Source organism: Mus pahari, chromosome 12, assembly GCF_900095145.1.
Source record: "Mus pahari chromosome 12, PAHARI_EIJ_v1.1, whole genome shotgun sequence".
NCBI classification, from domain to species: domain Eukaryota; kingdom Metazoa; phylum Chordata; class Mammalia; order Rodentia; family Muridae; genus Mus; species Mus pahari.
In genome coordinates this window covers 3084428-3100188 of record NC_034601.1, presented here as the reverse complement: position 1 = coordinate 3100188, position 15761 = coordinate 3084428, and the positions used below count along the sequence as shown (strand labels likewise).

The following is a 15761-nucleotide window of genomic DNA, read 5'->3' as shown; positions in this document are numbered from 1 at the left end:
AAAAAAAAAAAAAAAAAAAAAAAAAAAAAAAAAATCAAGAGTCAGATGAATAAGAATTATATAATGAATATACATATGTTTTAATAAAGCAAAATGTGGGCTGGAAAATTTCTAAGTCAATAAAGCTCATATATTTTTTTTTTGCAAGCATGAGGACCCTAACTAATTCAATGCCACTGAAACCAAAAGCTGGACATGGTGTCCCATGCTTATAATCCAGAAATGGGGAGCCAGCAACAGGAAGCTATTTGGGCCTTGCTGGCCTGCCAGACTAGATTAACAGATCAACACCAGGGTCTAGGGAAAGATGCTGCTTCAAAATTTAAAATGAAAGTCTCCTGAGGAATAATGTCCAAAGTTGGCCACCATACTCATGTGCAATGTATACACACAAACAAAGAGACACTCAACTGAATATAGAATGAATACATGAATGAATGGGGGGGGGGGAATCTCTCTATCCCTTTTCCCAAAGCCAGGTCCTTTTCTTATTCCCATCTCAGAATGCTCTGGGGAGATTGAAGCTCTCTGACCCTGAAGAGGAGGCAGCAGCCTCCAACTGTTCCCATTGCATGGTCTTCTGCCATAGCAGAAGTTTTTCTTCCTATGCATGCCCTTTCTCATAAAGTTGTGAGCAACCTGGACTGCTGGCCCTTCTTGCCCACAAATAACCTCCTTACCACATGTCTCAGTGCTCTATCTTCCACCTCAGAATTGTCTGCTTACACTCAGGTCCTAGCTAAGTAGAAATTACTTTTTTTAAAAAAAAGGAAAGGGAATAGCATTTGAAGTGTAAATGAAGAGATCATCTAATAAAAAAATTTTGCTTGGTTTTCCTAATGGTGAGCCGCTTTCATAGTTCTCAATCCATGTGCATGTTTTGTTTGAGTTGAGTTTCGCTGCGAGTTGCTGCACCAATGCTTATTTATTTGCCTGGGTGCTATGTTGTATATTTGATTTGCTTGGCAATTATTTCTCTGGAGAAATCACCCTTTCATCAACTCCAGTACCTGGCCCTGTAGGGTTATATCTTTCCTCAGCTTTCCCAACTGTCGTTCTGAACTTGGTATTGAATGGTAAGTCTCAGCTGTTGAGCCAAGGATGAAGGAACCTCAACCCAGGAGCACAAGAAGAGGCAGTTGGTAGACGAGGGTGATCAATCTCTATTGGTTTCTATGCCCATATGATGTCCACTTAAAGCAGCAGCAGTTGCCTTTGGGGGACATCAAAGAGGAAACTGAGTCAGAGAAGCTGACTCAGACTTCATTGTTGTGGTCTGGCCTAGAAGTGTCTATTATCTTGAGAGTTCTCAGATGTCTGAATCACTGTAGTTCCCGCTTGAACTGACTTTATTGCGAAAATAGTGCTTTTAGGTATTACGCTACAAATGTGTTATTTATTGTACCGTTCATCTGTCTCCATGTTTACCTTGTCTTGTGTCAGATCTGATTCGTCAAGTACACACAGTTTTATAAAGATTGTAATAATTTCCTCTTTACTGTGTCTTGAGGATACATGAGACCTGGCACACAGGAATCTGTCAATAAATATTTTTATCGATTAATAAGTTCAAAAAGTTTCACTTGTGCAGTCATTCACTCCGATAATCACCAGGGACAGAAACTGTGAGCTTCCACTTGGTACCTCACTGGTGACTAAGTAGGTGCTGCCTTTCTGCAAAGGTTCACTGCAAGATTCAGGGGTAGAAGCAACAACTGAAGTCAGGACAGACTATAGTCCTAAGATACTCCTAAAAGCTTAACTGTGTTCACATCCTGCATGACTTCTATTTAGAAGCTTTATCCTAGAAATGGACCTTGTTTCTAAGACAGAAACAGATCTGAATATCAGGGAACTGCAGGTCATCCTTTAAGAGAAAGACCTTGGGGCTGATGTGAATGGTTGCACCAGTGAGCATGCAGATCTGGAGTTTGTATGCCCAGCCCATTGCATGGCAGTGCATGCTTATAATCCCGGACTGGAATGGCAGAGGCATGGAATGGCAGAGGCAGGCAAGTCACTAGAGGTAAGTGACTTGCTGGACTAACCTAACTAGTAAGTCCCAGGCCAACGAAAGACCTTGTCAAATATAAAAGGTAGTACTCTTCCGAGGAACCGCATCTGAAGATGGCCTGTCTTCTAACTGCACAAGTCCAGCCACCTACACAATATACTAATTGGAAAACAAATAGTAAAAAACAAGTATTCTACTATGAGCATTTTAGAATTAAAAGCATTTCCTACTTATGCTCTAACCAGTTTACTATAGTGAATCCTCTTTCTGTCTTTGCTTATCTCAACATATGCATGTATGGATACACAAGCACATTCATCTAATCTTTCATATTCTATTCGTATTGAAGCTCACACCCCATTACTTAATCTGCTGGCAAGACAACAGAGAAATATAACAGTATCTTTAAAATAAGCACAATGCAAGAATCAGAGAGGTCGGCACATCAAGGTAACAAGTGGTGTGGACACAATATGCCAGATTGTGGGGGTGACTTTAAATGCTAAAGTGGGTAGCCTATGAGAAGCAGAATTCAGAGACTCCTGGCTTCCTAGAGGTGATCTCCAGCTTTGCTATGAATAGCATTAACGTACCCAACATCACTTCCACACTGTGTTCTTCCTATACGTGTCTCTCAATTGCTTTCCCTCTCTCTAAGATGTCTGAGGATAATAAACGGGAAACACAATATGTAATTCTCTCTCCACTTGTCCTAAAAGCTTCGTGTTTCTTAGTTGTCAAAACAATGCTTTATCGCATCCCCAAATTATCTCATTGGTATTGAATATCAATTTTTCAATTTGTTCTTCTCTGAATGAGGACACAGGCTTGAACAGAAACTAATTTCCGTATGTCGTTCAAACCTGCATCATTTGATCAAGCATTTGTCTGAAGCTTGGAGAATTTTCTAAAGGTATGTGAAATAGCACTCAAAATGTAAAATAGAAGCAGAAGGGACATTTTACAGCAAGCCCATTTTATTGCCCTCCAAAGAAAACAAAACCAAATATAAAACCATGCAGAGTTGTCTAACTTCTATGTGTAAAACATAAGGAGAATGCATGCTTAATCCTTTGTATTAATACTCTTAAGTTTTATCTTAAAATACAGCATATATGTATATATGTGCTCATGTATTAAGAAGATCTGCCCTGTGCCAAGAGCTCCCTACTTTTACTACATGTTTTCTGTTTCCTCTAGTGCACAGCTTTCTTTGTGTTTTCTGCCCTACAGAATCGAACTATTATATTTTTTTAGAAGAATCTTTAAACACAAGAATTCAATGAGTTCAGTGACATTATTATATTGGGAGGAAAAATGGTTGGGACTTTATGTTACGAATCACTTTACAGACAAAGAAGAATGTGCGTGTAAACAAAATTTCAGAAAAATACAAAAAAAGTACTGATCAATTTACATCAATGGCTCCTGGGTGCTGAAGCGGAAAATAACATATTCCTCCCTCTGCCAGAGACAGTCTGCAGTGAGTAGAGGCCAAGAATGGTTAAGCCAGGGGGGAGACATAAGTCACAAAAGCACTCCCGTTCATTCTCTTTGCGTCTCTCTAATTCTCTCCCATCAGTCAGCAGGTGAGGAGGATCATGGGGGCTGGAACCTTTCTTCTGCCTGTGTAAAATCTGGACCAGTGGCTACTTCTATCTAAAACTGCCTGGGAACCGAGCCTGTTCCCAATGATGCTCCTATGCTGCTGCCGTTGTCTTTTCTATTAGCAGATATTCATCCTACACAATATATTTCATCACGACAGGTGCATAAATGTACAGACATTATTTTGACCACATTCATCCCCATCCTCTTCTATTCCCTCATACTGCTGTTGTATTCCTTTCTTCTGCTCCTATTTTTCTTGTACTTTCATGTCTTGTTTTTTAATGAGCCACTGTATTGCTTCTTCACGTTTATTTACAGAACAATGAATACCTTACCAGTGGCTACACCACTGAAGCAAAACATTTCTTCCTTTCTGCCTATAAGTTCTCAGGGAGATATGGCATCATGAACAGGGTGATGACAGAATCCATTTTTTTGTGGGTCTGGCACCCCTGATAGATCAACACTGCAAAGGCAGGTTGTACCAGAGGATAGCATTCAACAGCATCCCAACTGCTCCCTTCTGCCCCTCTCTTCTTTCTGTTTCCACTTTCATGTCGTTCCTTAGCCTTGGGGTCAGGAGATGATGCAGTTAGGTCAATAATGGCTGAGCATCCAACAGTCACTAGTTCTCCTCATTTCAGTATTTATTAACCTATGTAGTTTCATTCTTTTTTCAAGAGCAAGAGGGGAACATGTGTGGTGGGGAATATTTGAAAGAATAGAGGGTACTTGTGCCTCAAATGATACAGAGCCCAGAACGGCGAGCTGAGCATAAGCTGCAGAGTCAAGAGCAGAAAGTCACCCCTTCAGCTAACCATTTGTCTATTGTTTATATTTTTCCCTATCCCTCAACTGAAGACACAAAGCAACAAATGAGGATGATAAAAGAACTGTCCAAGTTAATAGAACTGTATCTGTGAGTTCAAGTCAGGAGCAGCCATCTTTGTGCTGCCGGGGCATTTTCTACGCTACTGCCCAGTCATAGAAAACACAGAACTCTCAACTTAGGACAAAGGACTGAAATCATCCAGCTTTGATACGAGAGTTTTTGCCTAATCTTATTGTAATTTGTTATACCACATTCAGCTGATATTCCAGGGAGACCTGCTCTTTTCTGAACGGAAAAGGGGGAAGAGGAGATCTGGGAGTAGAGAGGAGGTGGAAGGGGCTGAGAGGAGTGGAGAGAGGGGAAACTGTGGTCAAGATACAATGTTTGAAAGAAGAATATATTTTCTTAAAAAAATTAAAAATTAAAATTAAGTCTCTTTGTCCTCTTTCTCTCAAGCAGATGTACTTCCTCTGTTGCTTTACACATCTTTAAAAGAATTAAAAGAATTCTACAAATGAACCAGAGAACTTGAAGAAAAACAGACTGTACTTTAGCCACCAGTGCATCAGGGTAGGAACAGAAACTGAGATAGAAGGCAACTTCCAATTTGGCAAAATACATTATCAAATCCAAAACAAACCATTGGTGAACTTGTGGACTGCAGCCAACAGGTGATAAACATTGACAGTCAAATCTCCACCATAATGACCTCCTCATCAGTTCAGCCAATCTCCCATAGCCCAGAAGTAGCTCACAATATGCAAGCAGAAACATCTTACAGTTAAAGACTAAGCTGATCACATGTTGGAATACCCACTGCCTGGATCACAGTCTCCTGTGGAATGAAGGAAGCTGCTGTAGAAAAAAAAAATTTAAGGCACGGAATATTAAGCGATAAAAGCAGCTCAGTTCTGAAACCCTGTGGTCACATGTTAGATAACAGAATTTCCTTTTCTGGGGTATATATCTTCACTGTCCGTTTTAATAGATCAGAAGCTGAGATGCAGTCTGCCACTGATAGGTGCTTTTCCTGGGCTAGCCTCCTGCCTCCCTCAAAGCAGAAACACACAATCAACCCTACTGATAGACTGTAGAATGCTCCCCAACATTTATCTTCAGTTCCACTGTCTCTCTGAGCTGAGACAATGATGATACAGGTACATGTTTTTAGACTTCCTTCATGAATATAACTAGTTTTCATTTTGAGATCATTTCTATTTTAGAAGCTAAAAGAATTGGAATTACTAATTTTCTTAGCACTTACCAAAAATTCTTAAAAAGTAGAAAGGAGACTAAGAGGAAAAAGATGGATGCAAAGATGGATGGAGTAGGGGCAGGGGGAAGGCAGGCAGACAGGACATGAAAGAGGTAAAGAAACTGGAGGTTCTAGGGAGGATTGTTGTGGACAGAAAGGTAGGGCAGATGGGAGGGAGGTGAATCTATTAACATATATTTGTTCCAAAACATCACAATGATATCTCATTCCTTAATATCTAAAGAATTGTGTACCTTTTGTTTGAAATAAACAGAAAAGACAAACATCATAGCAAAAGTCAAGCAAACCATGTCTGCCCTATGGAAGCTAAGATTCAACAGGCACCATGACCCAAAAACATTATGTGGGGTCTTCAAATCATGCCGCCTACAGTCAGTTAATATCCAAGTTCTAGAACACACAGAAGAGGCCAGTGGAGCCGCTAGGTATTCAGGAAAGAGAAGGCAGAGGGCAGAGCATCTCTGGAAATCAGGAAGAGCATAGCAAGGCCTGGGCTTGCCATTGGTCACTTGGGCAGCTCGGGAAGTTTCCTCACAGCATGTGGAGGATCTGAAGAGCTGGGTAGCTGGATCCTGCCAACATGACAAACTGTAAGATTCTCAGGATCTTACAGGAAGAATGATATTTTATGACCCATGCCCTGATCTAAGTGACCAACTGCAGCTGTCAAAACACAGCTGTGTCTGGTTTAACTCTCTCCCAATTACAATCACTCTCTAGGTAATTCTACCTGTCGTCTTTTCCTGTGGTTTTAAGGGCAGATTTAGGAGTTTAAAGGCGTGTTTTCTGAAAAGAAAAGAAAACAAAATATTCCTAAAAGGGTAGAGATAAGATGCAACCAAAAAGCTAAAATTAAAGCACAACGAAATTCTCTGTGTTTACAGCACATGCCTATAAGTCTGGCACTTGAGAGATGATGGCAGAAAAGAGGCTATGCTGGGAAGTGTTGTAAGACCCTGCCTAAGAAACAAAAACAACAGCATAAACTCATGAAAAAAAATGAAAATTAAAAATATTTTAACTATATATTAAATATGCATATATAAATTATATACATATATAGTATATACATTTACAAACACACATTTTTATTAAATCATGTACATGTATATGTATTGGGGTGGCTTGCTAGGCACACTAGCTCAGTCAGTAAAGGTGCTGAAAGCAGAGTAGAGTCTGGCAACCTGAGTATTTCCCCAGGAACTACATGATAGAAGGAGAAAAACTGGCTTACATAGCTTGCCATCAGACCTTCACCTGTGTTCTGTGGTTGCAGAACTTCTGTAAACAAAATAAATGAATAAATAACCGTCTTAAAGCACAGGAGAATGGCATTAGGTATGTAGTGGAGATGTGAAAAGAAAGAAACAGAGATGGTTCTGTTTTTTAAAAGTGAAGAAGAGAAGAAATATGGAGAAATCAAAAGCAGACGCCCATTTCTCTGAAATGTACATTGCAGACCCTTATCTATGGCTTCTTTTCTCTGAATTCCAAAAGTAGCCGCCATTGCCCAACACTGGAGGGGCAACGCATCTGTGTTCCAGAGGCCTCTGGTGCAATGAAAAACACACAGCAGAGCTGGAGGTCATATGGATCCAGAATTGTGTATCTTGCCAGCTATGGTAATATATACCTGCCATCTTAGCACATGGGGAAGCCGAGACAGGAGGATGACCAATGGGAGGGAGGTCAGGCTGAGCAACATACTGAGGCCCTATCTTAAAAAAACAATTTTTTTTGGAACTTACTGTATATAACCTGGTGCCCAGCACAGAAGTGATTGAGCTAAATATCCAAGAACTAAACCCAAGTTTGGGAAGTCATCCCGGAGTCGGGCAGCAGGACCCACAAACTCAGCTTTTTTTTCCCTCTGAACACCAACTAGTTCTCACGCATAGAAAATGAAGTACAAGGAAAACTGGTACTATTATCTGTCTTTTAGGCAAGGTTTCTTAAAGAAACTAGGGGTGTAGATGGCCAAGGGGCTGAACGACCCCGGGCCTCCAGGCTGGCTTGGGGATGTGCTCTTAGCTCCTGATCTGAAGACGCTTTGCGTTTCCTGTTAGAAGTGGCCAGAGTGTGTATCACTCTGCACCGGCACCCTGTTCCTCCCGGACGCTACAGGAGGTCTCCGTCTTCGTGCCAATGCGACCCTGGATCCTGGGACCCTCGTGCCATGAACATAGCTGGGTAGGTGCATTTATACAGAAACGACTTCCCTGATGCCAGGATCAACAACGGATGCCAAGCTGATGTGACATTTCTTTCACCTGTCTCTCCCTATCTCATCTTCATCTGTGTGTCTATGAGAGAAGAGCACAGATTCTTTCCACACACCGATAGAGTTGAGGCTCATTTTCCTAAAGGAAGGGAGCTCTTAAACTGAAATATCAAATGTATTTAGAGTATCTGTATTTACAGACTGGGAGGCCAGGGCAGAGACTGTACTCCAAACGGAGAGGAAAAAAAAGAAAAGAAAAAAGCAAAAGGTTCTTCTGACCGCTACCCCCCCCCCCCACCACCACTCATGCAGGCCTACTACTTCACATCTCCTTAAGCAGCAAGCACCTAGCTGCTCCAAGTTAAAGGGCCTGTGCACAGCAAAGATGAAAACACACACCACACCACCAAAAAAAAAAAAAAAAAAAAATCAGAATTAAAGATGTGAATTGAATAGTGAAGTTCAGGAGCAGGCAGGTAGCAGCCGCTTTTTCATCTCGATAGATAGATGCAGTTGATAAAAAAAAATGCTTGGCACCCAAAAGTTAGGGTCACACACAGGAAAACAGGAAGTGAGAGGCAGAGCTTTGAGAACTTCAGAGTCAATGACCTGGAGGATGTCAGCAAGCCTTCTGTGGTGACCCTGGGAGTAGGTCTGAGGTTTTCCCTTGCTTTGCCTTGCAAATGTGCCTGGCTATAAGGGCCAGCTGACTCAATAATAATAATAATAAAGGCAGAGACACCACTGAGGCCTTCAGAGCAAAGGAGTGGCCGGCCACTCTAAAAGCAAGCTCAGACTAAAGGAAGTTAAATGAAATTAATTAACCAGAATTCACTCATAAAATAACCCCCCAGACAGGCTCCTCTCTTCACAAACACTGATAGAGTTATGTCACGGGTGACTCACGTGGCGACCCCTGCAGTGACTTATTTCCAACACCTAAAAAGTCAACATTTGTAAACATTCAAAATTGTAATTGCAGCAACCCCAAGAATGACAACAAAGCCACATTATTCATCACAGATTAATCAGAGAAGGTGGGAGGGAATCGAGGTAAAACTACCTTTGTTAAGTTTACTGGAGTTTTCTATTTCTGAACACTTCTTAAAGATAGACATGTTTAAAGAGAAAATTTGTCCGAAATTGATACAAAATGATACAAAGACCTGCCTCCAAGGGCAGTCTTGGTTGTTCTCAACTCTACAAAACTGGGGGTGGGGGGGTGGGGGGGGTGAAGGAGTTAAAGTTTCCACAACATGACACATTTAACTGAAGGAGGGGATGGGGGTGGGGGGCGGGCTGAGCAGCCCCTAATTTCCTGGGACTCCAGAGGGGTGTAACCAACTGAGACACTGGCAAAGGTCAAAGGGCAGGTGTGATTAAGGAAAAATTTAACAATGAGGCCTTTGCCTTCCCAGCAAGGAGAAGTTCAAGGCTAAGACTTCAGCAAGAAAAGTGGCTGAGAGGTGGAGAAAGAGGGTTCTCTTTAGTCTGATGAACCACAAAACCCAGAAATAACAATGACACTGTTAATATAAAGGTGGGATACAGACGTAGGGTGCAGACTTCTCTTGCACTCCCCCCCCCCCTTTCCTCTGCAAGGCGAAGAGTCTGTGTCTCTAATGTGAAGCCACAGAGCTCTGTCCCTGAAATGTCAGAATTTCACTCATGTCCTTTATTGATCAAATGAAGCCAAGATGTATGTATTTGTCATCCCAGCAGAAGATAAGGGACTTTTGTAACGCATTTTCACTAGGATACTATTTTTTCCCAATTACTTCACCAGTTACATTATTGTCACCTATAATAACAGGCCACTACTTTTGTATGTTTATTTAATACCACGACTTAGACAAATAACTATATACATTTATCAATAAGAGAAAAAGTGCATCGAAATCTACATTTGGCCAGAGCAGCATTCTCATGGTATATCTACACACACACACACATACACACACACATACACACACACACACACACACACAAACACACACACTCGCACACACATCTGTTTAAAGCAAATCAAATGCTCAGCTTTCACCTAAAATGTTCAAACCCAACATGAGAAATAAGGAGTTATTTGTACAGGAGACATATACGTATATGTATACATCCAAAACACAGCCGTCACTTCTCAGCACCCTGCTTTGTAATTAAATGAAATTCTACGCAGCTACAAGTGAGAGAGAATTTGCTCCATGCTTAAAACGGCATTCCTAGATCTGCTCTTTACTCTGAATTCACCACCATCAATGTCTCAAGAAAAAAGAAAGCAACACATTCCCCTACTCCACACATGCACATTGTACACATACCCACATGTACGTGTGCGGACACACACACACACACACACACACACATTTTTTTTTTTTTTTTTTTTGGTTTCCCTTCGCACGTGAAAATAAAATTGTAGCTCAGCGCTAATGAAGCAAGTCTTGCCTAACTCCCACTGGAAAAGCCTGCACATGTACCGTAGCCATGCAAGATTATCCTGCATCGGCATAATCACCTTACACGGAATGCGATTACTCTAGACTGCAATTTTTATACCCGAAGTCAATTTATTAATCAGAGAAAGGCAGAGAGAGAGAGAGAGAGAGAGAGAGAGAGAGAGAGAGAGAGAGACTACCTACCCACAAATACATCATCATCTTGCAAGAGAAATCAAAGGCTCTGTCAGCAAACAGAAGTCTCCTCACTTCACCAAGAGTATCTGGAAGAAAAACTGAAAACCACTCGGTAGAGATTCTTGCCTTCTGCCAAGTCCTCAGAGTCCCTCTTATTTCCTTACACCAGGTTTGCTATGATTGTTTATGAGTTTATCAGGACAGCATTCCTTCAGTGGCAACGTGTGTGGAGTGACTTGCTCCGGGCTGCTTGCTTCTCTCTCTCTCTCTCTCTCTCTCTCTCTCTCTCTCTCTCTCTCTCCTCTCCTCTCCTCTCCTCTCCTCTCCCTCCCCTCCCCTCCTCCCTCCCCCTCTTTCCTTTCCCTTCCTAACTCTTGCCTTTTCTTCTCGCTCTAGTCAAGACTGCTTAGGTAAGAATTCTTGGGGTGGCTGTCTCAGGAGCAAATCTAAGTACTTCAGGCAGCAAGCATAGTGGGAACACAGACACTGTTGAGACCGCCAGTGGTGAGGGTGATAATAATAACAGTAACAATAACAAAATAATAATAACAATAAAAGCCTGGTATGATCAGTAAAGGCAGGTGCTATGGCAAATCCTGACAGCGAGGAGGAGATTCCCTAAGTCCCTACTGGAGGAATTTACTGGAGGGTTGATCCTCCGGAGGCAAGCATATCAGCACAGAGCTGGCGACTCGGAGATTTTTTTTTAACTCGAAGCTCCAGCTGCAGAGAAAAGAACATGTGCCTCTCCCGGCTTCCCCTTTATCTCTTTAAATGTACTTCAGATAAAAGCAGCATCCAGTTAGGTCAAGGCCTCCCCAGACTCATTCCTCTTCGCTCCACATGCTCAGCACACTTGTCTACAGCCATCTACCGGCTCCATCGTGTCACTGCGGGCTTAGAGGCTGCAGGTCTTGCTTGCTGCAGCAGCTGCCGCCTGCCCATGTCTGCCTTGCATGGCTCTCAGCCTGGGTTTGTATGGGGATCTGGGAGGGGGGAAAGGAACAAATAGCCTTGGAAGCCTGTGTGCCAGTCTATCAAATCAAAAGCCAACCCCCACCAGCAACAGTCAGCAAATGGAAAGCTCCAAAGACTTGCTGGCATGAATGTTTAGCCTTGTTAAACCAAGAGAAGGAATTGTACATATGTCCCCAGCAGCAGGGCTGATTTTGTTGCATGTGGAGAATGCAAGCATGCACGTGTATATGTGTTTAAGTGTGTGTACATATGTGTAGGTGTGCATTCTTCTGTGTATGTATGTAAGTATGCTTGTGGGTGTGCACGCGCACGCGAGCGAGCAAGTGTGAGTGTGTGTGTGTGTGTGTGTGTTTGTGTGTGTGTGTGTGTGTGTGTGTGTGTGNGTGTGTGTGTGTGTGTGTGTGTTTGTGTGTGTGTGTGTGTGTGTGTGTGTGTGTGTGCATGCGTGTTTATTACTTCTTTTCCCTCATCCTTTGCAATTACAGACCTGGAAAATTTTGCAGGGTGCATAAAACTTGATCATGTTGACAAGCTCTCCTTAGAAAATCCACAGGCTAGATGCACAGCTAAGATTTCCTGAAATTATCCAAAAATTTTTACCCATGAATCAATTCCCCTTTATTAGTTGTTCTTTTTTAATCCATTTTAAATTGTATACTTTATCTTGAAAATTATCTCCATTACTGAAATGCATCGTGAAGGAGAGGACGGGGAATACAATTTGCCCAGCATATTAATTGATGCAGAACTCAATTATTGATATATGGATAAGGGAGAAATTAATATTAAAACACATGGTAGCCTTTAAGGGAAAGGGAGAAGATGAACTTGTGCTCTGAGTGGAGTCTTGGTCGTTAGTCTCATCTTTATGCATCATACAGAAGAAACCATGGAATTAAGTCTCTCATTCATTTATATTTCTCCTTAAGACTACATAAGGCAAAATGTCACCTAAATAATTAAGGTGCATTAGCTAAATTGTGGAGTCATCTACAGAGCTGAGCAGGTGGTGAGGCACCTGTTAATGCATCCCAGAGACAGCACCATCACGATGCATAATGGGCAAGGGGGTGGGAGGAGCAATGTCCACATCTTTTTGTAAAATAGTGACCAACAGAAGCTCAGCAATAGAAACCACAAAGTAATGGCACTTAGTCACAAAGTCCTCAGCTGGAAATTATGCAAATCGTAGGGCTGGTGTGATGGAGCAGTCAGTGAAGTCCACAAGTAGCTTTGCAAACCAGAGGATGTTGCTTGGATCCACAAAACCCACACAAAGAAATCCTGGGTATGGAGGCTCACTCTTGTAATTTGGGGGCAGGGCATGCTGGGGGGGGGGCTAATGAGTCAACTCTCACAATCATATTGGCATGATTCAGTTCAAACAGAGAGACCGTGTCTCAAGAAAGGGGAGAATAACTAAAGAAGACACCAAAGGTTAACCTCGGGTCTTCACACACACACAGACACACCCACCCCACATGCAAATATATGTACACACACAGTACTTTACATATAGAGACACCCCCACATATATGAAAGTATGTATGCACACACACTCATGTCTTCACACACAGAGACACACCCTCACATACATGCAAATATGTATACACACCCACAAATCTCACATATTCTTGAACCAATCTGCATGGGCAATATTCAAGTCCCTCACACATAGTATACAGCATGGAAAGAAAATTGGCTAAAAGTCCTGTTTGGACCAGGGTTCCAGAGTTACAGGACATCCAATGTGCAAACCAGAACATTTCAAGCCAACTTAGGTTGATTGTCCTATGTGGGTATATTGAATACACTTTTGGCCTTTATCATTATGAAGACTAATGAGGGACTACCAAGATGGCTCAATAGGGAAAAAAAAAACATATTCCTCAAGCCTAAAGATACTAATATGACCCTGAGACCCACATGGTGGGAGAAAAGAACTGATTCCTAAAATTTGTCATCTCTACATGGGTTTCCTACACACACACACACACATACACACACACACACACACACACACACACACACGCAAATGTAATAAGACAATTTTTAAGTGAAGAATAAAGGAGATAGTATTTGTTACTGCTTTTAATGGAGATCCTCACTGCACATGAGCAGCACAAATTTTCCATATGTTCTAAACCCCTGTATTTAAGGTAAACTTGGGGAGAAAGTATCTAAGCATCCCATTCCTTAGATTCTTGCATGCACGAGTTCAACTGTCAATCCTCTATCTCTCTGGGTACCCATTGTGTCCCACTCTCTGGAGGCACAGGTAGAAGGACACAGTCATCTCAAATCAGTGGTCAACAAACAGCCTGAAGACACATTTTCCTTGGAAGATATATATATAAAATAGAACCAGATTATCAATATTTAAACACCCAGAACACTTCAAAAGAAAGTCTGGATGTGCTCTTCAGAAACATCAGATATCCCAGTGATATCAGATTGACTTTTGGTAGGGGTTGCTGTAGGCTGGTACTCAGGATCACCTACCCACAGAAGATGCCAAGAACTGGATCATCTTAATGGACAGTGTCTGTTCCTCCAAATTTCTTCAGATCAAATGTTAGTTGGCATGGATTTTTCTAGGAATCTGGCCTTGAAAGTAGTTAAATCTGTAGCATTTTGAGATTGTCTGGGATGTGAGCACACACATACATGCAAATGTACCACTTTACATGCAAACTTCGTATAGCACTAGTATACATTTCCCTTCAATATCTCTAGTTCCTATCAAATTTTATCTGTCTGTCTATCTACCTGCTTACTTCTCATCTTTCTATCCACCCATCAATTTATCTCTTCTTGTATCCATATAACAATCAGTCTAGTTATGCTTGTAACTAGATGTAACTAGATATAATAGTTATGCTACTATGTAAATAAATACAGCCCTCTGATGAACAAAAATGCTGTGTTGTCTTTCATTTTCTTGAACTTCAATTATTTTTTCTTGCTGACCAGTCTTTGCTTGCCTTGAGATTATTACGTCAGGTCTTGCTCATTGAATTTCTTAAGTTTTTCTATGTTTCTTTGTCCTAGACCCTTGTATTAGATGTCCATGGGCAAGATTGGGGCTAGTGACATCTCAAGTCTGTCTGAGAGTATGCAGGAGAGATTACAGGTGGAAGAAAGAAACAATGAAGACTGTAAGTGGGCCGACAATAGTAGAACCCGGGAAGAGGGCTGCAAGGTGTCATTCAGGATGCTCATCTTCAAAGTGGAGTCTTCAGCACAAGAATGCCAGAGTAGCCATTGGACCACCAAGTCAAGATAAGCCTTGGACATGGGAAGGACAGCCTTGGACATGGGAAGGACACCTCATGGTCACCATAACTTATGGCCCAATCCTCAATGTCATACTGGTACCTAGGCATTATTGTAACAAAATATGAACACAAATAACCTAACGGAATTGGTACTGTTGAGGACTTCTTTTCATGGCTGCTGAGAGTATTGTTTCTGGGCCTATGCTGTAGTAGTCCCTTGCAATGATTTATTGATTTTTATCACAACATGGTCAGAATCAGAGAAGAGATAATCTCTTGGGCATGCCTGAGAGAACTATTCTTGGTTAGATTAGCTGAGGAAGGAAGAACTGTCCCATGCACTAACATCTCAGACAACCACAAAAGGAGAAACAAGGTGTGTGTGGGGTGGGGGGAGGGGAGACTGTTCATCCCTATTTGCTTTCTGACTGTGACATCCACAAGACCAGCTGCTCTACCAACTTCTGTCATGTTGCACACAATGCCATGCTTTCTCGCCATGAGCTATATGCTAGAACTGTGAACCAAAGCAAAGCCTTACCTCCTTAGGTGGCTTTTGTCATATAGTGCAGTGAGAAGAACTATTACTACCACCACAGTAGAAGCAGACAGCAGAGAAAAACTTCCCACTCTGTAGTGATCAGATAGAGAAGAAGCAAGCCTATGCTACCAGGCTGTTTCCTTTCTCTGGCTGCCAGCCTAGTGTACATTCAGGTCAAGTTGCCTTGTCTTAGCTGATGCGCTCTTTTGGAACCCCTCGTGGACACGCCAAAGGTGAATGTGTAGAGGCATCTCTCGTTCTAATCATGGAGACAAGCAAGATTAACCATCACATATCTGTGCAGCTCTCAAATAAAATATCCCTAGCAAAACGGAGTGTGGGGGAGCTGAAAGCAAAGAATCCATCTGATAGGTGAGAGG

The 15761-nt window shown here is 41.9% G+C and overlaps 1 protein-coding gene across 23 annotated transcripts in view; it reads right to left on the bottom strand.

Moving 5' to 3' along the window:
• Rbfox1 (RNA binding fox-1 homolog 1) overlaps positions 1 to 15761 on the bottom strand; it is a 1661838-nt gene that overhangs the window by 569072 nt on the left and 1077005 nt on the right. Inside the window, exon 1 of one of the 23 annotated variants that reach the window (XM_029544525.1) lies at positions 10591 to 10752. The exons of the other annotated variants lie outside the window; for them this stretch is intronic. Coding sequence (XP_029400385.1) covers positions 10591 to 10608 — 18 coding nt within the window. The 5' untranslated portion in view covers positions 10609 to 10752. Of the gene's footprint in view, positions 1 to 10590; positions 10753 to 15761 lie in introns of those variants that run through there. 23 annotated transcript variants of the gene reach the window in all.